This window comes from Ylistrum balloti, unplaced genomic scaffold, assembly GCF_031769215.1.
Source record: "Ylistrum balloti isolate Yb309-2 unplaced genomic scaffold, AGI_CSIRO_Ybal_v1 Utg369724, whole genome shotgun sequence".
In the NCBI taxonomy this organism is placed as follows: Eukaryota; Metazoa; Mollusca; class Bivalvia; order Pectinida; family Pectinidae; genus Ylistrum; species Ylistrum balloti.
Window position 1 is genome coordinate 2,374,602 of NW_026781942.1, and position 25,495 is coordinate 2,400,096.

The 25,495-nt window shown below is 39.7% G+C and overlaps 1 protein-coding gene across 1 annotated transcript in view; it reads right to left on the minus strand.

The window, feature by feature from the left end:
* The window catches only part of LOC132565521 (plexin domain-containing protein 2-like), a 131,728-nt gene that overhangs the window by 18,829 nt on the left and 87,404 nt on the right, over positions 1-25,495 (minus strand). Inside the window, exons 7-9 of the mRNA XM_060230172.1 lie at positions 16,984-17,048; positions 11,972-12,062; positions 5,534-5,584 (exon numbers count right to left, since the gene is read on the minus strand). Of these exons, the coding sequence (XP_060086155.1) occupies positions 5,534-5,584; positions 11,972-12,062; positions 16,984-17,048 (207 nt within the window). The remainder of the gene's footprint in view (positions 1-5,533; positions 5,585-11,971; positions 12,063-16,983; positions 17,049-25,495) is intronic.

Sequence of the window (25,495 nt, forward strand, 5' to 3'; positions counted from 1 at the left end):
GTGAAACCTACTTTTGGAAAGTAAAGATGGAGCTCAATCCAACTTGTATAACTTGAAAACAAGTTTGAAATCAGTGTTGTACAGGAAAACCATGATTGCGCAATCATGTTATAAAATGGCCTCCCTGGCTGCCGTGTTGAAGTTTTGATATGGCCAAAAATAACAACACTTTGTTGGCTACCTTTCCCTAACATTCCCACCAATTTTTAGCTCAATGGCACCAGTAGAACTGGAGAAGAAATGTAAGATATGTTTTTCAAGATGGTGGCCATCTTGGATTTCAGACATACCAGGAAAAAAAACAACACTTGATCAGGACCATATCAGGATCTTTTCATGCAAGTTTGAGCTCAATCCCACTGGTGGAACATAAGACGAAGTTTAAAATGTCAAAAGTTTACACACGGCGGATGACGATGGACGAAGCACAATGGCTTTATAATAAAACCAAAAATTTTCTGTGTAGTGATAGTTTGAATCCTTTCTAGTTTGTTTCACTTATGTTTCATATTGTTCAAACAGATTGTGAGACCACATGTCTTACTGTTATTGATAAAGGTATTGGCATCACAATAATCGCTCCATGTGGTCACTATTCACATCTATGTTCAACACTGGGTAGCAGGCTGTATATGGCTATCGTAAGCAATTGACAGTGTCAGATTATACACATACATGTCACTTAATAAGCATTGATGTGTAGGTGTGATTTATTTCACATCTTGTCGTAAGATGGTGTGCGCACCAACTGACACAACTTAAAGCCCCAACTCTGTATTACAAGCTAATTAAGCATTCTGTAAATATATACAGACTATGAGATGTTGGCATGCCTTTCGTCACATCTTGAGAAGATAATTACGTCAAGACTTTCTTAATAATTGTAAAATTCATAAAAATTTTAACGAACATTAATCTGTAGTCAAACATATTAAGTCTCAATCCATACTCAGCATACCAGTATGTCACTGTCAACTCCTGCCAATACACAAACTGAATTGTGCTTTTTACAAGCTGGTTTCTTTGTCACAGTATCCAAAGTTATGAAGATCAAATTGAAACATGTAGATTTCTGAACAGTCGATTAACATATATTGCAGAAGAGCCAAGTATTGAAAAAAATAATAATTTTATTATTAACATCCTAGAAAATTCATGAGCATAATTTTGTATTATTCACACGGGTCCAACAGTCGGAAGTTTTACCATATTTGGGAGTAAAACATTGTGATATTGGAGATTTTCATATGTAGGATTCTTTCAAATGATGGATTCTTTCAGAACGCAAAAAATCAAATTCTTTGTGTTTTGTAAATTAAATTCCTTTACAAATAATTTTCATTAAACTGCTTATTTTTCTCTGCCTTTTATCAATTGAAAAGTTATGCTGCTTTTTGCCAAAAATCACTGCCAGCTCTCATTTAGATTAGTGAATACTTCTAAGCAGATGTATTGAACGTGTGTTGAAAAGTATTACAGTTTAAATGTTGCAAAAACCCACAAAAATAAATTCTGAGTGTGACTAAGATTGGAAAGCCCCCGGCTGTTGTTTTGTCAGAACAAGATTGTCCTTGAGTCAATAACCATTAGGCCACAGGGAGAAATGCTTGAAGACCAGCATTCCTTAATTCAAAGTTTAGTAAAGACAAGAGGACCATAATTATTGTCTCTAACGCTCACTTGTTTTGTTGTTTGTTTGTGCTTTTTTTTTGTATGTTATTTCAAATAGTTAAAAATTCTTTCCAACCACTTGAAACCAAGGTGATCATCAAAATTTATTGCTGTAAACGACAATGGCACGAGTTTGCAATTAAAGTTGGTTGAAATTCATCTTGGCATCAGAATTTGTTGAAAAATTTTTTTAAGGCTATTTTGAACAAATCTAGAAATTAACAGAACCTGTCAAGGACTCTGGCAGCACTATTCATATTAAGTGTGGTCTCGAGGAGGTAAAGCTGAATCATGCTGCTTTGAACACCAGGAAAGTAAAAAAGAAAATTTTGATGAAAATTCGTTCCAATGTAGAATAGGGAAAATCATTGGAAGATTACCTCCTTTATATCTGATTTCTGTTTCTCTCCCTAGGGGCATTTCATCTATTTATACACTGATAAGGAGCGGTCAGTAATCTCAGAGGTGTATAATGCCAGACCAAATCAAAATCCTTTTCATTAAAACAAAACATCAACTCAAACATCAACTCAAAGTTCCAATGTTGAGTTTGGCCTCTTAGGAAATCACAAACTTCCTGCAGTACAATATCAAATTTTCTTGATCCTGGGTTCATCAATCAATATCATGTTTGGTTAAAATCCTTTACATTATTCTGGACTTAACTGCTTTCTTTAAATGTTTAAGACAGTAGAATCTGGGTTAAGGGACAGGGCAACCATTTGGTGTTATTTCACAATATGGAATAAACTCAATTAGCTCTGAAAAGATTAAAATTTACAAAATATTGTCATTTATTCAAGTATTCTCTTGACATGTCAACAGATTTTTAACACAGGCTACATGAAAAAAATCATCAAAGTCCTGTAGCATTAAATTACAACAGCCCAAATCAGGTCTTCTGTGATAACAAAAAAAATAAAAAAAAAAAATAAAAAAAAACTTTTCAGATCAGAAGTACTTTGCTGTTTACCTACTGGTAAACCTGGGGCATCTCTTTGTACTTTAGTGTAATTTAACAGTACAACTGAGAGGAAAATCACGTCGGAGAAACCTGATGGTCTTTTAAATCCTGATACAAGATTTGTTTTCCGATCCCTGGTGACAAAATTCCATTACTCAGGATTAGAATAGAGGAATGGGCAACGACTTGTACAGGAAGTTAGCATGCTAACAAGTGAAGGTGTGTTAACTAGGCTAAAATTCTACATTGATGAATAACATGCAGTTTCTAACTGCTTCTCCAGAATCCATAAACATGTTGAGAGAATGACAATTTGATTAATAAAAATGTCAGTATACATCACTATAAATTCAAATTGAGAATGCGCCATCTATTTATCAATGAATGTCTCAATTTAGTACAATTTAAATGGATGTTAGAATCTTCATTTCTCTGACATTTATGAGTAGCAAGGCAGAAGATTGTCATCACTGAGAAATAGATAAGTTTTTTTTTCCTTCAATTTTAATGCTGGTTAAAAGTACAGCATTCAACATCTTATACGGATCCATCCGAGGACGCAACCCTAAAATTCCACATGAGGAATGTGGATCACCCTTTATTTATTTAAATTCCTATCATGAATTTTGGAGAGACTAAAAGGCATGTTATAATTATATACATTATGCTTCAGTTGCAGATGAGTTCTCAGCTATTGTCAAACGGACATTCCTTCATTTGAATAACAGAAATATACCACCATCCTTGGATCTGCCAATCAGAGCTCTGTAATATCCTGGGATAAGCCCGATCAGAGCTCTCTATAATATCCAGGGATTAGCCAAGCCCAACAGAGCTCTCTATAATATCCAGGGATTAGCCAAGCCCAACAGAGCTCTCTATAATATCCAGGGATTACCCAATCACATCTCTCTGTAATATTCATGGTTTAACCGATCAAAATCTCTATATTATCCTTTTGTCCACTAATGAGAGATCCCTATAATATCCTTAGATTACCCAATGAGAGCTATCTATAGATTAGCTCTTTATATAATATCATAGTATTAACCAATGAGCACTTTTTACAATATCCAAGTATTAACAAATCAAAGTTCTCTTTATTACTATGAGAGTTACCAATCAGATTTGTCTATAATAACCCAGGTGTAACCAATCAGAGTATGGCATAATAACCAATAATTTAAGCTCTATAAAGTATACAAATCTTACACTCTCATACCAGCAGAAAGCAACCAATTCAATGAAATCTTTCTAGGTATAACCAATCCATGTTCTATTTGGTATCAAAGCACCTAATTAGTGGTCTCTAAAATATCCTTGGATTAACCAATCAGAGCTCTCTTTACCATCCTAGGACTAGCCAATTGGAGTTCTTTTTTAATATCCTAGGATTAACAAACAACAGCTGTCTATAATAGCCTTGTAGCCAATGAGAGGGCTCTATTTCGAGAATTTACAAATCAAAGCTTTCTTTACCATGGACAAACTGATGTTGCAAGAGCTCTGTTTATGAATAAACATTCTAGAATTTACCAACAACAGCTATCTATGCATAATAGCTTTGCAGCCAATTAGAAAGCTTTGTGACATCCTAGAATTTACAAATCAAACCTTGCTTTACCGTGAACTAACCAAATAAAGCTCTATTTATAAATAACATCCTAGGATTATATACAAACCAATCAGAGATCTCTTTACAATACACCTATAACCAATCAGAGATCTCTTTACAATCGCTAAGTAATACCTTCTGTTACATTGTAAAGGTTACTGATGTATTGTGTCTCATCTTCAATGTTGGAAACAAAATGTAATTAACAGTATGACCTTTATGGAAGGACAATTACCATGGACTTAAGTATAATGTAATGAAAACACAAAGTGTAAAAAAGATGGATGTTTATGTGATCTGGAAAGTTACAATTACAGGATTATTTGTCTAAATCAATCCAATGTAGCATATTGTAGAATTTAATTCATACATACTGTTAAAATACTAACAATCAGTGATCCTATATCAAGGAGGATTGGACAATTGTTGCATGCCTGACTGATAATGCTGTATGATACTGTTAATGTTTCCTGAAATATCATGCATGGATGATCACAACCTTATTGTTATAGCACACAACCTAAATTATGTTTGTTATTAAACTAAGTATACCGTTACGTCACATTCACTCAAATGTCATCTTAATGTGGAAATGTTACGACAGCATGCACACAGAACTCATTGTGGGTTGTTATGGAAAGACTCAGAAATGCAGTTCAGGCAAATGCTAGAATTTGTTATTCTAATGAAGGCAAGCTCAGAAATATATTTTCTGAGCTAATGAAATTCCACAAACTACATGTACTTTGCAAAATAACTCCTTTCCCACAAAAAAATCTTTTAATGATCTTTGCGACACGTAGTAAACCTAAAAAGGTATGCCATGTGTTCTCACATCATGCTAACATCTCAGTGACAGATAATCTGCTTTGTTAGTACACATTTACAGTCATAATTTTTGTTTTGTTTTTCCCCCTGAAAATATTTTGTTTCAGCATGCTTCAATGTTTGTAGTTCTCTACAACAATCTGATGCTGAGTACCCCTGATGTTTTGGCAAACATCATGCTGACAGACACAGAGTACCCATGATGCTGTGGGGTACGTCATGCTGACAGACGCAGAGTACCCATGATGCTGTGGGGTACGTCATGCTGACAGACGCAGAGTACCCATGATGCTGTGGGTTACGTCATGCTGACAGACGCAGAGTACCCATGATGCTGTGGGGTACGTCATGCTGACAGACGCAGACTACCCATGATGCTGTGGGCTACGTCATGCTGACAGACGCAGACTACCCATGATGCTGTGGGCTACGTCATGCTGACAGATGGATTTTACCTTCAGAATAATCAGAATATTTTTGTTCTGTCCCGTTTTTTCTTGCTGTGCCTAGAAAGTAATAGTTTTAGATACAGAATGAATGAAAATACACAATTCAATGAAAAATAACATATTATATAATAAATATTCTATTGTGAGAAGTTTGACTAATGAAAAATGCAGAACATAAGCTTTTTCCTTGGATAAGAACAGTGCCCTCAGACTTTTCAGTTTTATGCCAAGCAACCAAGATTAAGGAAATTCCCTACAACTGTAAACTATTTATGCAACATTTTTATTATCTTTTCAATTATTTTGACAGATATTTCTGTTTGAATACATCACACCTGGAAATCTACTTGATAAATAATTTCATTGCATTAAATAATGTATGTGTAACAAACCTGAAACAAACTCGGTATAAAAATATGTAACCAGTTGCTGACATAAGATTCAGCATTTATATCACTTAGAGAATCATGTCTCACTCATAATTTTCATCTATTTTACGTAATTAATACACAATCTGCAACAAAATATAGGAGTTCATTCTGGATGGCCCAGGTACAAGGGGTTTCATTATGGAATACCCAGTCATAGAGGTCACCACATACCTGTTCAACTTTAAAGGATTGAAAAAATAATCTTGGTATAAAAGGACAGAAAAAGATAAAAAAAAATCTTTTTACAGATTTCTCAAAACATCTGCTATCAATATGAAAACTTGTGGTAATTCTTATATACTCTTTTCAGGAACATACTAAGAAATATTGTTGGAATCATTTTTTTTATATAAAGTAAATTCTTATTCCCCCCAAATTAGAAGAAATGCTGTAAATCAGTGATGATCATCCTCTATCCCAAAAAACAGAAGTCTTAGAAAATATCTACATGTACTTTAATTACTTTGTCTATTAAATGGCTGGTGAATTCTGATGTGTTTATCGACAGTGATGTGGTGTACACCAGTAAGTCAACGCTCTCATAGACGTGACAACTTGGGGACCAACTCCTCATACCTAAATAATCTCATCCATTAAGATGTGTTAAAAATAACAAATTAGCAGAGAAATCTGACATCTACATCCGTTTCCATGGAGACTGAGATTTGTCACACACATCTGTCCTTGCAAGACAACATCACAACATATTCACAACCAACTCCTATATGTAGAAGCGACGACGGATTGGAAATCCGACATGATTACAGCTCAAATCGAATTACTAATCAATCTGGTCCTAAACTGAGAACAACATACTAACAAGATTAAGCATTCCTGAAGACCTTAACAACATTTCTGAATCTCAGCGACAATCATAGCACTAACAACTCATCTTGGAGTTTATCATCAAATTTATATAGCTAACGTCTATCTCTATAACCCCATTACATATCCAATATCTATTACTGACGTATAACCAATAGGAAATATTTATTCTACAATAAACCCATGTCTGGCAATAAGTCACCTCTTACATGTTTGGAAAAATTATAAACCAGTGATATCTTATTGTCCTGTAATAAGCCCATCCCCTGACTTAGAGTGAGAAGTGATGTGCCTGGATTATTGTCCTGTAATAAGCCCACCCCCTGATTTAGAGTGAGAAGTGATGTGCCTGGATTATTGTCCTGTAATAAGCCCACCCCCTGATTTAGAGTGAGAAGTGATGTGCCTGGCTTATAATAAGCCCATCCCTTGACTTTGAGTGAGAAGTGATGTGCCTGGCTAATTGTCCTGTAATAAGCCCATCCCCTGATATAGAGTGAGAAGTGATGTGTCTTGGTGTATTGTCCTATAATAAGCCAATCCCCTGATACAGAATGAGAAGTGATGTGTCTGGCTTATTGTCCTATAATAAGCCCATCCCCTGACTTAGAGTGAGAAGTGATGTGTTTTGGTGTATTGTCCTATAATAAGCCCATCCCCTGATATAGAGTGAGAAGTGATGTGTCTTGGTGTATTGTCCTATAATAAGCCCATCCCCTGATATAGAGTGAGAAGTGATGTGTCTGGCTTATTGTCCTATAATAAGCCCATCCCCTGACTTAGAGTGAGAAGTGATGTGTTTTGGTGTGTAGTCCTATAATAAGCCCATCCCATGATATAGAGTGAGAAGTGATGTGCCTGGCTTATTGTCCTATAATAAGCCCATCCCCTGACTTAGAGTGAGAAGTGATGTGTCTTGGTGTGTAGTCCTATAATAAGCCCATCCCATGACTTTGATTACACTTTTGTAAGATGTAATATGTTGGGTGCCTGGGCTTATTGTCCTGTAATAAATCCTATCCCTAATTTTGAGAGAGATATAATATATTGGGTACCTATTTTTATTCTCCTGTAATAAGACCGCCTCATGACTTTGAATAATATGTAACATGCCTGGGCTTATTGTCCTTTAACAAGCCCATCCCTTGATTTTGACTATGAAGTAATATGTTGGGTACCTGGGTTTATTTGCAATGAAAACTCTAACTCTCCTGCTTCTAACAAGTGAAACCCTAAACAGCATTTAAATAGGACAAATTATGTAGCTGATCTTAATTTCAGCCATGAACTGATTATTTATATGTGTATGAAAAATATCCAAAAATGCAAAATAAAAGTTGTCCTTTGAAATTTCACTAAAGGTCAATTGTAAGGTCATAAGAATATTATCTTGAAATCAGTCAATCAAAATGTAACCTTTGACCCCAAGAGGAAGAAATTATGTAATTTCATAAATTAGAAAAGGTCCATACAAAATTTCTTTTTGCAATTAAATTATTTGTTTTCCATCCAAATACAGTCCAGCCTGTCATTAATGGTCCTCTAAAGAGCAGAAAAATGGCCCTTATAGACAGATGGCCTTTATACAGAGGTCTCATACAAACTGTATAACACTGGGACTGGAAACCAATGACCTTTTCTGACAAGGTTTTTTGTATATACATGTATCCTTAAATGCAGTTTTGAATGACAGAATAATTTAATATATTGCCTGACGGGAAGCATGTTCCTGAAAATCTGGATAAGTATCAGCCATCAGCTGATACAATTTATACAATCTGGGCAATTTTATTGGAATTTCCGCCAGGATTCTACAAAATCACAGCAAAAATTTTTTTTACACAAGATTGTCACTGTTGTGCGTGTGACATCCGTTCAATCTTTCTCTATAAAAAGCCATCAAATTAATACCATTTCTCTAAAAGATTTTTCACAGGAAGCTTCCTAGACTTTTAAGTATAATTTTTTTTAATTTTCAAAGTCCACTGCAATTTACTGATTAAAAAGAACAATCAATAAAAAAGCTGATTAAACCCGGGCTGTAAATAAGAAACACCAGAGAAAGCATACATTTAAAGTGACATATTCTGATTGGTTGTTTCCTCCAGGCAGCCATTTTGTCCTCGTCTATATCCTGTGATGAAAGGGATAGTGAATAAGATACACTATTCTGGGAAATTTCCACTGTTGAAATCAGCCTCAAATGTGTCTACATTTAGGTTCCGATTTTAGTAATCAAAGTTTGCATTTGAACTAATGTTATGTCGGATGTTTCCAACAACAGCATGCCTCAAGGGAACGAAGCTAATTTTCCTCTAAACACCAAGTAGGAAAGAACCTAAAATCTATAACATAAAAGAAATTTTGTCAAGGTCACTCTAGGACAAACATTCAATTTCCAGCATTGAATTTATTATACACTACAGGCCTGAAAAGTAAATTGCTGAAATAGCAGTATCTATCTCTTCATCAAAGATGTCCGTTACAAAGCAATTGATACTTGTTTCCTTAAGATATAATGGTTAATGTTGACAATTTCAAATTAAACTGAATATGTCTGTGACAATGCCCCAACCAGCAACCTGAATGAGAAATACATGGAGCCAACATTGTTATTGGCTTTACAAGTGATGTAATGTGTATACTCATGACTTTTCTGGTGACCAGGGCTGATAACAGACTTCGCTTATAACCTGACTAAGTGTAAGTAATACAACAACATATCAAATTTCATTTCCATAATCCCTATCCAGCATAGTTTAAGAAAATGAGTGAAAACTGAGAAAAAAATCAGTTGATTGGATAAAATATATGCACCTGACCTGTATCTTCCAGGTTACAAATCTACATACCAAATTCCCGAACATTATCTCCATTTATCCCAGGTATGAACGGTAAATGTGATGTTTCTTTTCCCTCTTATTTTTTGTAGTTCAAGGGCCATAATTCTGCACCGGAACAAAATTAGAACCTGACCTGCATCTTCTCACAATAAAGCTATGAATAAACTTTCAGTTCTACACCTTCAAAGAGTAAACGAGGGGAAACCAAACAATAATGGATGGACAGTCTGGGGCAATAATTCAATATACATGAATGGTCATTTTTTGAAAAATTTATTCTGGGCCCTGACCTACAATCTAGGACAAATCCTCACAAATGTTATTAAAATTTTATTGAAATTTCAACTAATTATACATTACCCTATATAAATCGATTACCAACATTAATGTTTTTAATGGTAAAATGCTACATGATACTGATAGCATGTCTTTTGAGAAATGAACACTTTCTATTAAGATCATTTTCTTATTTACGTCATAATTCTGACAATTTTTCATAATCAAGTTTCATGGTTAATAGAAATAGGAGAAATGAAATGTCCTGTCTATGCTATGAACCGAAACAGAATTTAAGAGTCATTTATAAAAGTAGATATATTGTATATCTACAACTTGAGGATCTGCATGGCGTAATGCTGATTACATACACCTTTCCTTGAAGAAAATCTTTCAAGAAAAATGAAATTGGTGAAATAAAAACCTGTGTAAACAGCAGAAATGGAAGACCTATAACTTTGAAATGATGTCTCACTGGATATTTTCTAAGATTTCAACACATTTACGCACATCAATTTAAAGACAACAGGTACAGTCCAGCTGATATTGGGTTACATAAACATACACAAATCACACTTATAAAACCCACAACAGATTTGAAGGCGATACCATTATGGATCACAGGATTGACAGAGTGCTTTAGATTCCAATGATAACATCTATAAAATTATGTCAACGATGGACAGCGTAACACAGTGACTTGTATATCTCTTAGGAAGTTATATAAGGAGCATGAGGCTCCGATGTTGTATAAGGAGCATGAGGCTCCAATGTTGATCTCAACAATCACACTGATTTATGACAAAACCATTCAGTGATAAAGATAAATAGAATTTATTAGTGTGCAGAAAACCAGCAAAAAAATTAGAAATCAACAAAAGAGATCTCGCATCTTGTCATCCTGATATAAAAATTCAGAAACTTATGGCTGACATGGAGACATTCCATTTATTTTCGTTTCTTTCACATCTAATCTTCACTATATTTAGTCAGTTTTTATTTTTTTATGTCCATTAGGATGCTATTTATATACAAACCCACACTAAGCTATCAAACTGCCTCTTCCTGGAACGACAATTGCCAACGTTAGAATCAATATTACATAAGTATTAGTAACAAACCTTCCCACTGTAGGTGTCAAAAAGCCATTTTGTCTAGCATGACTGTAATATAGACATTGACTGTGTAGAAGGGTTTTCTCTTTATGTTTCTTTCAGGGCACTTTTTCTTCAGACTCGTATACAGTGAAAAAAAATAAAATCTGAACAAATGAGATATTTGTAACATGGCCATTTCCAAAAACTTCCTTGATCTTAACCTGCCCTTGCATAATGCATTGTAGTGGAGTCTTTTTGTTTAATCATAAAAATTCTTTATTCATGGGTTTATCATTCTGTCAACAGTCATTTTGGTTGCTAGGTATCCATGCAGTAGCTCTGAACAACATCTGGGATGTATGTATATATTCAGAGTAACTGAAAGTGCTTTACCAGAGGACACAACTACAGTAGCACAAGACAATCTGTGATCTCAGCATTCTGCGACATTTGCCCCTGGTACGGGATAAAATACGCAACTTTCATTTTTACCTGAATTTATAATGTCCAGTGCCGCACTAACTGTATATATGCTATCAGTGCCCCGTACCATAAATCATAATTTAGTTAAAAGAAGAGAAAAAACCCGAAAAAAAAAACAGAAAATACCAACATGTGAACAGAATCCTAATCCCAACTCAGATTCAATAAATCCAGGACAAAATAAAGACAGATTTACATGGATACTCCTGAAAATGTACCAGGAGAATAAGACATGTTCCAAAAAAGTGAGAGTAAGTGATGAATAAGGAGATGATCTGTTGCAGTATCCAAACTGTTTGCAAATGTTGACAAAAAACAAAACAAAAAGAAATGTCCACCACCATTTCAACTCCATTGCGTCCACCTTTTTTGTCAACAGATAATCACTGTATAACATTGGCCATGTTACACAAACTGGTAAGTAAAAACACAATACAGATATAGTCAATATATCAGTGACATCATACAATAAAAAGAGGTTACACTTACCATTGACAGAAGAATCAATGTAATATGCATCCGACAGACCAATCTTTACAGGATGGCTAGCTCTGTTGATTTCGCTGATTGCAAGAGGAAGCTGTCAAGAGAATTTGAAATTATGAAGACTTTTCTAAAAGATGAATTGATTACATCTTTGCACATTCTCCTTTGGAAAACTTTTCTATCCAAAGCAATGAGAACAAAGTAAGTGGAGGCTCATATTTACCCTAACTCCAACTGGAATATAGTGTATGTGACCTGAGGCAACACTTCGTACTTATTGAACATTTCAAAAGTAGTCAATAATCTTATCCAAATAAAGTTCTACTGTTGTTTATATACAAATCAAATAGCTGAATTCATAAAATATCTAAATCATTGATTCAGATTTGTCCATTTCAAAAGTTATCAACAATGACCTTTGATCCCTAAACCTTGACTAATGACCATCAAAAAATTGAACCAAGAATAGGACTTAATGTTCCAATATTACGGTGTAAATAGAAGAAAGAAATTTGTCAAGGTCCAAAAGATATCTTGCACTCAGTAACAGATGTACAACACTATTGGCTCTATCTGTAGACAGAACTCAGTGATGGATGTACAACACTATTGGCTCCATCTGTAGACAGAACTCAGTGATGGATGTACAACACTATTGACTCTATCTGTAGACAGAACTCAGTAACAGATGTACAACACTATTGGCTCCATCTGTAGACAGAACTCAGTGATGGATGTACAACACTATTGGCTCTATCTGTAGACAGAACTCAGTGATGGATGTACAACACTATTGACTCTATCTGTAGACAGAACTCAGTAACAGATGTACAACACTATTGGCTCTATCTGTAGACAGAACTCAGTGATGGATGTACAACACTATTGGCTCCATCTGTAGACAGAACTCAGTGATGGATGTACAACACTATTGACTCTATCTGTAGACAGAACTCAGTAACAGATGTACAACACTATTGGCTCCATCTGTAGACAGAACTCAGTGATGGATGTACAACACTATTGGCTCTATCTGTAGACAGAACTCAGTGATGGATGTACAACACTATTGGCTCCATCTGTAGACAGAACTCAGTGATGGATGTACAACACTATTGACTCTATCTGTAGACAGAACTCAGTAACAGATGTACAACACTATTGGCTCCATCTGTAGACAGAACTCAGTGATGGATGTACAACACTATTGGTTCTATCTGTAGACAGAACTCAGTGATGGATGTACAACACTATTGACTCTATCTGTAGACAGAACTCAGTAACAGATGTACAACACTATTGGCTCTATCTGTAGACAGAACTCAGTGATGGATGTACAACACTATTGGTTCTATCTGTAGACAGAACTCAGTGATGGATGTACAACACTATTGGTTCTATCTGTAGACAGAACTCAGTGATGGATGTACAACACTATTGGTTCTATCTGTAGACAGAACTCAGTGATGGATGTACAACACTATTGACTCTATCTGTAGACAGAACTCAGTAACAGATGTACAACACTATTGGCTCCATCTGTAGACAGAACTCAGTAATAGATGTACAACACTATTGGCTCCATCTGTAGACAGAACTCAGTGATGGATGTATAACACTATTGACTCTATCTGTAGACAGAACTCAGTAATGGATGTACAACACTATTGACTCTATCTGTTGACAGAACTCAGTAATGGATGTACAACACTATTGGCTCCATCTGTAGACAGAACTCAGTAATGTATGTACAACATTATTGGCTCCATCTGTAGACAGAACTCAGTAATGGATGTACAACACTTTTGGCTCTATTTTGAGGCACATTATCCTCCTGTGTTCTCTAACTGATCAGTAGCTCCTTTGATCCATCTGCATCCTTGTCCAGGATCTGTCAATGTTTGTTTCCAGCATATTCCGCAATACTTTTAAGCTGGTTGACAAGGTTTTGTGATACCCAAGGTTTTTATTGTAACCTGCATGCTATGTTTTAATTTCTTCAAATAGAGGCACAATTCACAATAAACACATGGACCTGATGCTAAACTTATCTGGTATATGGAAATTATGACATTTATTTGATTTCGGGGCTAGTGCACCTTCCCAATTAGATTTTGACTTTCCTTTCAATCTCTTTGGATTTTCCTCAGTTGCCTCCTACGCTTCAAAATTTATGCACTTATCAATGACGAGTCCTAGAGGGACAAAATAGCTGTATGAAGCAATTTAATTCATTGTTTAGCTCTACTGTGTCTAACTGTAATTTGTATTAAAAAGTACTGTTCGATCTTTATTCCCTTATCTTACTTGGACAAGTACACACTCTTACAGATGGGAGGTTTCCTTGTCTCACACTGTTGTTGAGGCAGAGGAATCTCCTGCGAAAATTGAATGATGTAATGTCAACAACATCACATCAGATATGTCATGAACTGATCATTCCCAAATAATGTCAACCTATTTCAAATACAAGATCCAACAGGTGTGGATTAAAATAATGATGACTTCCCTCCTTGAGAGCCAGACAGAGGATCTCAACTCTTGGGATAAGATTCTTAAGTCAACACATTCAGCAAAGCCTTGTATTGGTGAACTTATAAAAATCTTATTCTTTGAGTTGAGATTCCCCTCAGTAATCCCTCTGGGAATGAAGGATTCTCTCATTTACACCTGTGTCAGATAGGCCTGTCCAGGGTAATAATCATGGTCATGATAGACGTTTATTACACAGGCGCCTGTGTAATAAAGCCTCGCGCGCGGAGTAATTCATGGTTTTTTTTCCCTCGCACTCATCGACTATGTCCTCGTCAACCGCTTCATCCACAAACACGCATAGTCGATTGGAGTCGTTGTTTGCAGGGTCGTATTTACAAAACTGTTCTATAAATATCAACATCACCAACCCTGGGACTCAGCCTTTCCGCCGTCGTCCACGTGTGATTGAAAGTGACAGTGACTAACTTTCCTCCTGTCGGTATGGCGCGAAATGTGTGACGTAAGTGACGTCATCTCACAAGCAAACCAAGAATTCCATTCATAAATGTGTAAGATTTGTAAGATAACTATTGACAGTAAAGTAGTATTAATAACTTGACCAACATGTTCAAAGATGTAAAAAGTGTTTATGATATATTATACATTGAGCAATAGTAAATATTAAAAAGAAAAGTGTTGTTTTATTGCGTCATTTAAGGCACTATATTTGAACGCGTACGCATGTCTCTGGGTGATATATTTGACAGAGTATTTGACCCAGCCCGCTTGAAGAAAAAACAGTTAAACACTGACGTTGGATGTTTACATTCAAAGTCCATATTATGTTTTCGACCGCAAACATAGTTTGCAAAATTCGGGGATGGAGAATCTATTTCAGCATTTTTTTTTATGTATATGGCCCAAGGAAAAAAAATAGAAATCTGAAAAATGGCAGCGTCCAGTGATGGCTACCGCAAGGTGAGTGCAAATATTTGATAATATGAGATTAGAAATGAGAGAAAAAAAATCTTTTCTATATGGGTATGTAGGATAGGGATATTCCACCCTCGGGATCACAAAATATGGTAAAAACCCTCGGCAAGCCTCGGGTTTTACCACATTTTGTGACCCCTCGGGTCGAATATCCCTATCCTACATACCCATATAGAAAAGAGTCTTATATTCTATGACTATCTTTTTGAAGACCCTATAATTTGTCTTGCTGAAAACTTTCAAATTCCTGACAGTATTACTGACCATTAGATATTTGCTCAGTCTGGTAGCCATTGATTTAGATGTAAAGTGTAGCAGACATTGCTTCATTTTTACTATCTCTAATATACACATTACTGACATCCTGATCTTTTCTGGTAATTCTGGTATTATTTAGACTCCGACTGTAGTCTTAAGGCTTCTCAGATGAGCTTCACCGGTCTACAACTTCCTCATCCTTCATAATTATATGGAGCCAATATCAATCACTATTACTTTTTCATCCCATTTTTTTTTCTTTCCTCAATCCATTCTTTTTTCATCCCATTTTTTTTTCCTTTCCTCAATCCATTCTTTTTTCATCCCATTTTTTTTTCCTTTCCTCAATCCATTCTTTTTTCATTCCATTTTTTTTTCTTTCCTCAATCCATTCTTTTTTCATCCCATTTTTTTTTCTTTCCTCAATCCATTCTTTTTTCATCCCATTTTTTTTCCTTCTGGTTTTGCTTAATTCTTTTCAATATTTCTTTTGACTGCCACCACTATATAACACAATAAACTTATTTCTTATTGTTATTTTTCATCCTTTTTACCCTACATTTGCTTCCAATTTAAAAAAAATTAAACATCACGAAATTCTTAGACTAAAGAACAGGAAACTGAAAAGTTTCTTATCAGTTTCCTGTTCTTCAGTCTAAGAATTTCGTTTCTATTCAGATTTTTTTCTTTGTGTATATTTTTCCTGTTAAGACTATTTGAAATCAGGATTCACTGATAAGTGTTCTGTTTATGTTCGACACATGTCTTAATATGCCTTTGTCTTGTCTTACTTGGCCCTGTTTAACCTTAATTGCTGATGGGCAATGAAAGAAAATCTATATTAGATTCCAATAATTTCCTGATATTTTTTCTCTTCCTCGTTATTGACATATTGATGATAGAGTCTCGTAATAAAAGGTTCTCAATGAAAGATAGACCAAAGTACTCCACAAGCAAAAAAAAACTATTAAGCATTTTAATCACTGATGATTAACCTACCATGATTAGATAGGCTGAGTGGAATTCACTGCTTTCTTCTGCTGTATCACTATGTATATCAAGACTCCAAAAATATTGGATAAAATTTCATGCCATTAGCGATCGATAAAATCTCGAATGAGACGAAAATATTCAACATCATAAATATCCTAGTAATGACAAAACAATGAATACATATTTTTCTGTCTTTCTAACTCCAGAGGCCAATTACCTAGTCAAAGATAATTATTGTCAATCTCAAAACACAGCAAACCAAAATGATAAATAGAAGTAAGATTATGAAAACTCACCTTTTTATATATGAATTTGATTGTGCCATTTTGATACAGCTGTGTTTGGAAAACAAATGGGTGTGCTGAAATAGAAAATCACAGTTTGAAAAAGTTTGAAAAGGCAGAAAAAAAAAAAAAACGTAGTGAGAAGAGGATCACAAAGGTATATCCCTATTCCTTGATTTTTTTAATCCTCCTATCTCACTTCCAACGCAGTGAAAGATTTTATTAATTATGGATGCACAGATGAAGTCATTATGATATCTCCCAATCCCCCTAACCTAATGTGGGAAAGTAATACTGAGACATATATGATGATTATTAATCAATAGAGTAAGTTCAGCCTACATATCTGTTTCAGTTCTTCAGAAACGATAACAATTGCACTTATCACAATAAGGAACTCTTTTGAAATGACGGAAATTTTAGACATTTCCTTGGGGCAACACTTTAAACAAGAAAGCATGGTAACAGATATCAAACAGCTGGTGTTAATGATTTCATCATTATCATAGCTTTTGTGTATGTATCTGATTTTGGCAGGAAAAAATTCTATAATTTGATGTAGATGTATGTTGTTTGTCAGTCATTAACAAAGATTTAGGCAAAGAGTTTCTTTGGTTCTGAATTTATCACTTCAACTTGAAAATCTTACTGGTACTCTTTCATTACGAAAAAATATTTGTAGCAGTCGAAATGTTTGAATTTTCCTAATTCAGACATTCTACTACTACACTAATTCATTTGCCCCAGAAATCTCTGTTTCAACTCTGATGCAAAAGATTCAAACGAGGATATAACTCGTTTTCAATTGTGACAACACCTGCAGCTAAATCATTAGGTGTCCTGTAATAAGCCCATCCCTTGATTTTGAGTAATCAGTTATGTGTTAGACCACTGGGCTTATTACAAGATAAATACGGTAAACATACTGCACTATTGATCTCCACAAAAATTTTGGTAACACTAATTTTACTGTCGTCGCTTTAGATTGTACAATATCCAGGATTCTAAATGTTTTTGAACATCAAAAATAAAAATGACTGAATTGTACGAGAAATATTGATATTTTGTGAGGTTTATGGCAGAGCAGATAGCCTACTTCTGCCTGTAACAATGATTTGATATTGAGCAGCTGAAAACAATTCAGGGACAAAAAACTTGCCATATCATTGCTCAGCTGAAATATAAAACATTGTGTAAGAACCTGATTTTTTCAGGGGTCATTTTTAAAGAAAACACTATGTTCTTTTACAAGATTTACGTATTTTTTATAATAATTTTGTTCCATTTCATTAGACATCTCTTGGCTATTCAGAAAATATATGGAAATTTGAACTCATTTGACCTCTGAAATCTTGAAAGAAGATAAAATTAATTTACTTGAACAAACCTGACAGCCTTCTATTGAAGCAGGCAATTCATCAAATAAAAAATTACTGTGGTTCTGGTCTGTTAGTTAACACTGTACTTACTGTGGTTCTGGTCTACTGGTTAACACTGTACTTACTGTGGTTCTGGTCTACTGGTTAACTTGAGTTTTTTTAATGTAAAACCAATTTTCATGAGGTAATACTTACCATAACTTTAGTATGCAAAATATGGTACCTACACCCATCTTTGAATCCCAAAAACAAAAGATTCAAAAATCCCGCCCTCCCTACGACCATGAGCCTTCACGTCATGAACATAGAGTTATTTCCCTTCCTCTTAGCCTTTATGTAGCACCCGTAGAGGGGCAGTCAGGCAGATAGGAAGAGGGGAGGATAGGGTGGGACTCCATAAAGTTATGGTAAGTATTACCTCATGAAAATTGGTTTTACATTAAAAAACCTCAATTTCATTTCAGTAATAATTACCATAACTTTAGTATGCGAATTCTTCTTACCGTAGTGGTGACTAGCAGCCAGGCAGCCCATATAGCACACTAAACATGGTAGGGAGGGGGGACAGAGTGCATAGAATAAGGAGGGGCAACCTCCCCGTGACCAAGCAGGTAACCCACATGCCGCCGAACGGAAAAGACGAGCCCCGGGGCTAACGGGGGGGCACAGCCACAGACTGTGCAACCACCAGAGGTCCCAAAGAATACAAACCTTCTGAGTGGGAAGCCAGGGATCTCAGATAAAAATCTGTAAATGTATCCCTGCCCCGCCAGAAGGCAGCAGACATGACCTCCTGAAAGGAGGACCCATTAAGAAGGGCCCAGGATGCAGCGAGGGCCCTTACCTCATGAGCCCGCACTCTCACCCTCGCCCGAGCATGGTCATCAGAATGCTCATAAGCATACTTAATGACCTGGCATACCCACCTAGACACCGACTGGGAGGAGATGTCTCGCTGTCCCTGTTTGATAGGCAAAAACAGACGGGATCTGGAGCCCCGCCCCCCCCCTGGTTTTATCGAGATAAAACCTAAGAGCCCTACAGGGACAAAGCAATCTATCCCTCTCCTCCGAGCTAGTCAAAGCCGGAATCTTGATGGGATCGGGCGAGAACCCCGGGACCTGATTCTTCGCAAGGAACGAAGGGTCAGTTAAAAGAGTAACGGCAGCGTAGCCTCTGGACCAACGAAGGCAGGAAGGAAGTGACGACAGGGCGTGCACTTCACTCCTCCTACGTCCAGAGGCCAGAGCCAAAAGGAAGACTGTCTTGAAAGTTAGAAACTTCAAAGAGGCAGACTCCATAGGCTCATAAGGTGACCTCGTCAGGGAATCTAGCACCAAGGCTAAATTCCACTGCGGGGCCAGCTGCCGAACTCTGGGTCTATCCAAAGCGAAGCCTCTGATTAGGGCAGAAAGAGATGAGGAAGAACCTATCTCCTTCCTGCAGTAAAAAGCCAAGACACTGGCAATTGCTGTCCTATAGCCAGCAATAGTGCCAGGTGCCAGATTGCGGTCCCTAAACAGAGAGAGTAGGAAATCCGCAATCAGCTGAACAGAGGCTTCGAATGGATCAACCTTCCTGCCGACACACCAATCACAGAAGATCTTCCATCTGGACTGGTAGACGGCAGAAGAGGAAGCCCTGATAGATCGCGCGATGCGATCTGACACCTCTCGAGAAAAGCCTGCCTTGGCGAGGCTTCCAGAGATAGCCTCCACGTGTGAAGGTGGAGGATCTCTGGTCGAGAGTGTGTCGTCCTGGACCGAGGCTGACGCAGGAGATTCGGTCTGGTGGGGAGAGCCAGTGGCTCCTCCACCAGAAACGACAAGAGCTCTGGAAACCAAGGCTGCCTCGGCCACAGGGGGGCTATCAGAAGTAAGGAGCAGTGATGCTCCCTGAACTTCTGAAGCACCCTGCCCACCAGGTTGAAGGGAGGGAATGCATAAGCATGCATCCCGTCCCAGTCCAGAGAAAGGGCGTCCACAGCCCAAGCCTTCGGATCTGGGACCGGAGAGACGAAGGTTGGCAGCTGATTGTTCAGAGAAGTGGCAAACAGATCTATCAAAGGTCTGTCCCACACCTGACAAATTCCCCGGAAGACTGAGGGACACAGCTGCCATTCCGTCAACACCGGTTGGCGGCGCCTGGAGAGGGTATCCGCCAACACATTCAACCTGCCCGGAAGATGCTTGACCGTAATGGACAATTGCATCTCCTGACAGAGAAGAAGGATGCGGATGGAGAGGGCACACAGGACGTGAGACCTGGTGCCCCCTTGTCTCTCCAGATATGCGACAACTGTAGAGTTGTCGGTAGCCACACAAATCGCCTTGGACTGCAGGCATCCCCGAAAGGATTGCAGTGCCAAAAGAACTGCCCTCATCTCGAGCACGTTGATGTGCTCCGAGAGCTGATCCCCAGACCACTCCCCCGAGCGACAATGGCCGTCGAGGTAAGCTCCCCATCCTGTCATGGAAGCATCCGTGAACAGGGTCATAGAGGGGACAGGCTTGGTCAGAGGAACCCCGCGGAGAACATTCTCCCGAATGGTCCACCAGCGAGCGAACTCCCTGACCGACTGAGTGAGAGTTATCCAGGCCTCCCACTTCCTGGATGACGGAACCCAGTTGGACAGGAGGAACATCTGGAGAGGTCTGATGTGAAGTCTCCCTAGGGGGACCACATCTGCCAGGGCGTTGAGATACCCCAGAAAACTGAGGAACCAACGTACCTGGACCTGCGACCGTTCGATGAAGGACAGAGCTAGAGCCCTGGCCTTCTTGAACTTCTCCACCGGTGGTAGGGCTATGCCCAGAACCGTATCGAAACGATTCCCCAGGAAGACAAAGTCCTGAGATGGGGAAACCTCTGACTTCTCTCTGGAAGGAATGAAGCCGACTCTGAGTAAGACTTTCAGGACCAGCCTGGTATCCTTCACTAACGATTCCCTCACCCTGTGAAGCATGAGGGAGTCGTCGAAATAGATGTGGACGTCTATTCCGCGAGAGTGAAGGAATCCCACGACTACCTGCAGCAGCTTGGTGAACACCAAGGGAGCTGTCGTCAGCCCGAAGGGCATGGCCCGGAATTGGAAGACCTTGCCGTTGCATGTGAAACGGAGGAACTTCCGTGCCGACTTCTTGATGGGGATATGGAAATAGGCGTCCTTCAGATCTACTGAAGTTGCCCACATCCCGTCCCTCACGGAGGCCATGATGCCCCGTGGGGTCTCCATCTTGAAGTGAGGAGAATCTACGTGCCTATTGAAGGCACTGAGATCTATGATCAGGCGCCACTCTCCGGACTTCTTCCGAACGAGAAACATTCGGGAGTAGAAACCGGGAGTGATTTCCGACATAGGAATCTCCTATACCGCGCCCTTGGCAAGCAAGGTCCTTACTTCCTCCTGGATCGCCCGAGCCTTCTCCGAATCCCCCGGAGGAGGAAAGAAGATCGGCTGGGCGGTAAGAGGTGGATCCTGAAGAAGGGGAATACCTAGACCCTCCTTGACCACCGACAATGTCCACGCGTCCTCCGTAATTTCCTGCCACTGGGACAGGAAAGCGGAGAGACGCCCGCCCACAGGAAGCTCCGGCTGGGGCAGATCGAGTCCCTGCCAAAACAGAGATTTGTCCGCCCATCCGGAGCCTGAGCCTGCGGGAGAAGGACAAGAGACCTGAACGGGAGGACCGCCGTCCACCCCGCCAGACCCCTGTTCTGTCTCGGTCAAGGAGAAGAAAGAGTCAGGAGCCCTTCTTCTTGCCCCCAGGAGGTTTCTTACCCTTCTTACCTTTCCCCTTATTGCCATTGAAGTGTGGCTGCGATTTGGGTTGGGCAGACGCCTGCCCAGCCGAAAACTTAGCCCTCTTCTTGGGAGGCGCTGACCCCTGCGAGGTGCTGGCCTTCTCGGAACGAAACCTCTTCACCAAGAGTGCTGAGGCGACCGAGTCCTCCTTCATATCCTTCTGGACAGAAGGAAGAGCTCCCCCGAACAGGGTAGAGCCAGTGAAGGGGGCAGTCAATAGACGGGAAAGATAAGGTTCTTCGACTGGGCGATTTTTTAAGATAGAAAATCGCCTAGCCAAAACGACATTGGCGAGCAGGGAGACCTGTAAGGCCGCCGATGCCCTCAACGCCGCGTTCAGGGCAGCTGTAAGCCTGTCCTGAATGTAGGCCTGTTCCGTCTCTGGTACCCGACCCTCAGGCAAGTCGGATACCTTGTATAGACTCACAGTCAGGAAGTCTATGTAAGACAGAACTTGGATGGAAAGTGCGCATCGAGCACCACCTGGTCCACCGATTTGCCGGGCCAGGCAGCCAACTCCCTCGACTCCATCCTGTGTGTGCTCTTTAGCATCGAGCAAACCACCTCCAAAACCCGGTCCGAAGACACAATGGTGCCTTCTTTGCAGAAGGGGGTGGGCATACCTCCGCTCCGGGCCGAAAGAACATGCTGAGCCTCGGTTTCAGAGCCCCCTACCTCCTGGGAACCCTCCTGGTCGGAAGGGTCATCTGCCGATGACTCGGACAGATCAATCGCCGAGCACCCAGGAGACAGATGGATAACATCGTCATCCTCTGCCAAGCCCACGCCCTCAGCGTCCATCTCCTCCTCGCTAACGACCGAAGTCGCCCTGGGAGGAACAGGGGCCGCCAGAGGAGACCTCTCCGGAGAGGGGGACTCCTCTATGCTTAGAAGCCAACCCCTGAGGACAGGAGACCGACGAGTCCGCGCGGGAGGCGTAGCCTAAAGGTCCGGCGAACCTTTTTAGGACCGGCCGAAACGGCCCCTGAAGTAGCAGAGCGTTGGGGGGATTCAGCACGCTAAAACGTCTCCCCACCAAGGGTTCCATGAAGGAAGACCCATGGGGTTGAACCCACCTGGGCGTGCGGGCTGGGAGTGGTGGCCAAATTGGCCTGCCTGAGCCTAGGGCTGGACACCCTGTCCAAAGGACCAGGATGAACCTCCACTCCCACCTCAGACGGGCCGACCTGTGTAACCGAGCCTGGGGGAAAAGGCGACCGGAAACCGGAAGCCTGACCTGGGGCCCCAAATCCCTGGGGGAAACCCCCTGGGAAACCCTGCACCGGAAAATCTGGACTAGAGCGAAAAGCCCCAGATCCAGAGACCTGTGAGGGTAGGAACCCAGGCCCCACACTGACACTAGGATTAGTGAACTCAGTGTCACTAATCCCTGTAGCCACTGACGACAAAAAATCAGTGACCCCTGACCCCATACCCGAGGGTACCGGTCCGGCGTCAGGGCGGCCCCCACCAATGACGCCACCTGGCGTGCCGAGGTCCCTGAAAGACTCAGAGACCTGTGACCAAAAGTCCCTTTCCGACGGTAGCACCGCCGGCTGTCGAGAGCTACCGGCTGATTCGACACTAGACTTCGCCGAGTCAGGGTCGGGTTGCTCCCCCCCTATACCAGGACGCGCCTGGACAGGGGGAGCCACCCCCTGCTCGAGGGCGGAGCTCAGTGTGAGAACACCCCCAGCAGTGACAACCTCACCCCTCGGCTTAGGGCCGGGGGTAGAAAACCTGGATGGCTTACCTCTCTTACCGGAAGATGAGGACGAATCCCTCTTCCGGCGAGAAGTTCGCCGACTGGGTAGGGGAACCTTTACAGCGGACCCAACGTGCAAACAAAGTTCGCACGGCGAGGCCTCGCTGCAAGGCCGGCATAAGGGACAGGCATCATGGGGGTCCTGCTCTCCGTAGAAGTGAGAACACCCATGTGCCGAACCACGACGCAGCCCTGAATCCATAATTGTTACGAAATAAATAATCAAATAACAACAGTTATTAATACAAATAAACGTAACAAAAATAAATGGAGTGAAAAAACACAACTCCAACAAACAAATAAGAACGAAAGCAAAAGCTAACGAAACATAAAAAAGCTAAGCAAAATATACGGTCGAATAAATAATACGACCGATAAAAAGCGAAAAAAAACTTCACGAAAAAACCGAACAGCGCAAAACACGTGGATACGCGCTCGGTGCGTGGAGTATAGCAAATGGCCGAACAAAGGCCGAACAAAAGCCGGCCGATAAAGGCCTAAAAGCAGGATATATTAACTAAATAAACGTCTGCAAAAGACTGTTATAGTTAACGATGGGTTTAAAGCAATAAGCCGATATATAAATACTCGGCTATAAGCTAGACTTAAGCTAGAAAGAAAAGGAAGGCACTCAGCTGAATATAGCACGTCCGCCTGCTCCGGTAGCCATAAAGATAAGAGGAAGGGAAATAACTCTATGTTCATGACGTGAAGGCTCATGGTCGTAGGGAGGGCGGGATTTTTGAATCTTTTGTTTTTGGGATACAAAGATGGGTGTAGGTACCATATTTTGCATACTAAAGTTATGGTAATTATTACTGAAATGAAAACTGTACTTACTGTGGTTCTGGTCTATTGGTTAACACTGTACTTACTGTGGTTCTGGTCTATTGGTTAACACTGTACTTACTGTGGTTCTGGTCTACTGGTTAACACTGTACTTACTGTGGTTCTGGTCTATTGGTTAACACTGTACTTACTGTGGTTCTGGTCTATTGGTTAACACTGTACTTACTGTGGTTCTGGTCTACTGGTTAACACTGTACTTACTGTGGTTCTGGTCTATTGGTTAACACTGTACTTACTGTGGTTCTGGTCTATTGGTTAACACTGTACTTACTGTGGTTCTGGTCTACTGGTTAACACTGTACTTACTGTGGTTCTGGTCTACTGGTTAACACTGTACTTACTGTGGTTCTGGTCAATTGGTTAACACTGTACTTACTGTGGTTGTGGTCTATCGGTTAAAACTGTACTTACTGTGGTTCTGGTCTATTGGTTAAAACTGTACTTACTGTGGTTCTGGTCTATTGGTTAACACTGTACTTACTGTGGTTCTGGTCTATTGGATAACACTGTACTTACTGTGGTTCTGGTCTATTGGTTAACACTGTACTTACTGTGGTTCTGGTCTATTGGTTAACACTGTACTTGCTGTGGTTCTGGTCTATTGGTTAACACTATACTTACTGTGGTTCTGGTCTATTGGTTAACACTGTACTTGCTGTGGTTCTGGTCTACTGGTTAACACTGTACTTACAGTGGTTCTGGTCTATTGGTTAACACTGTACTTAC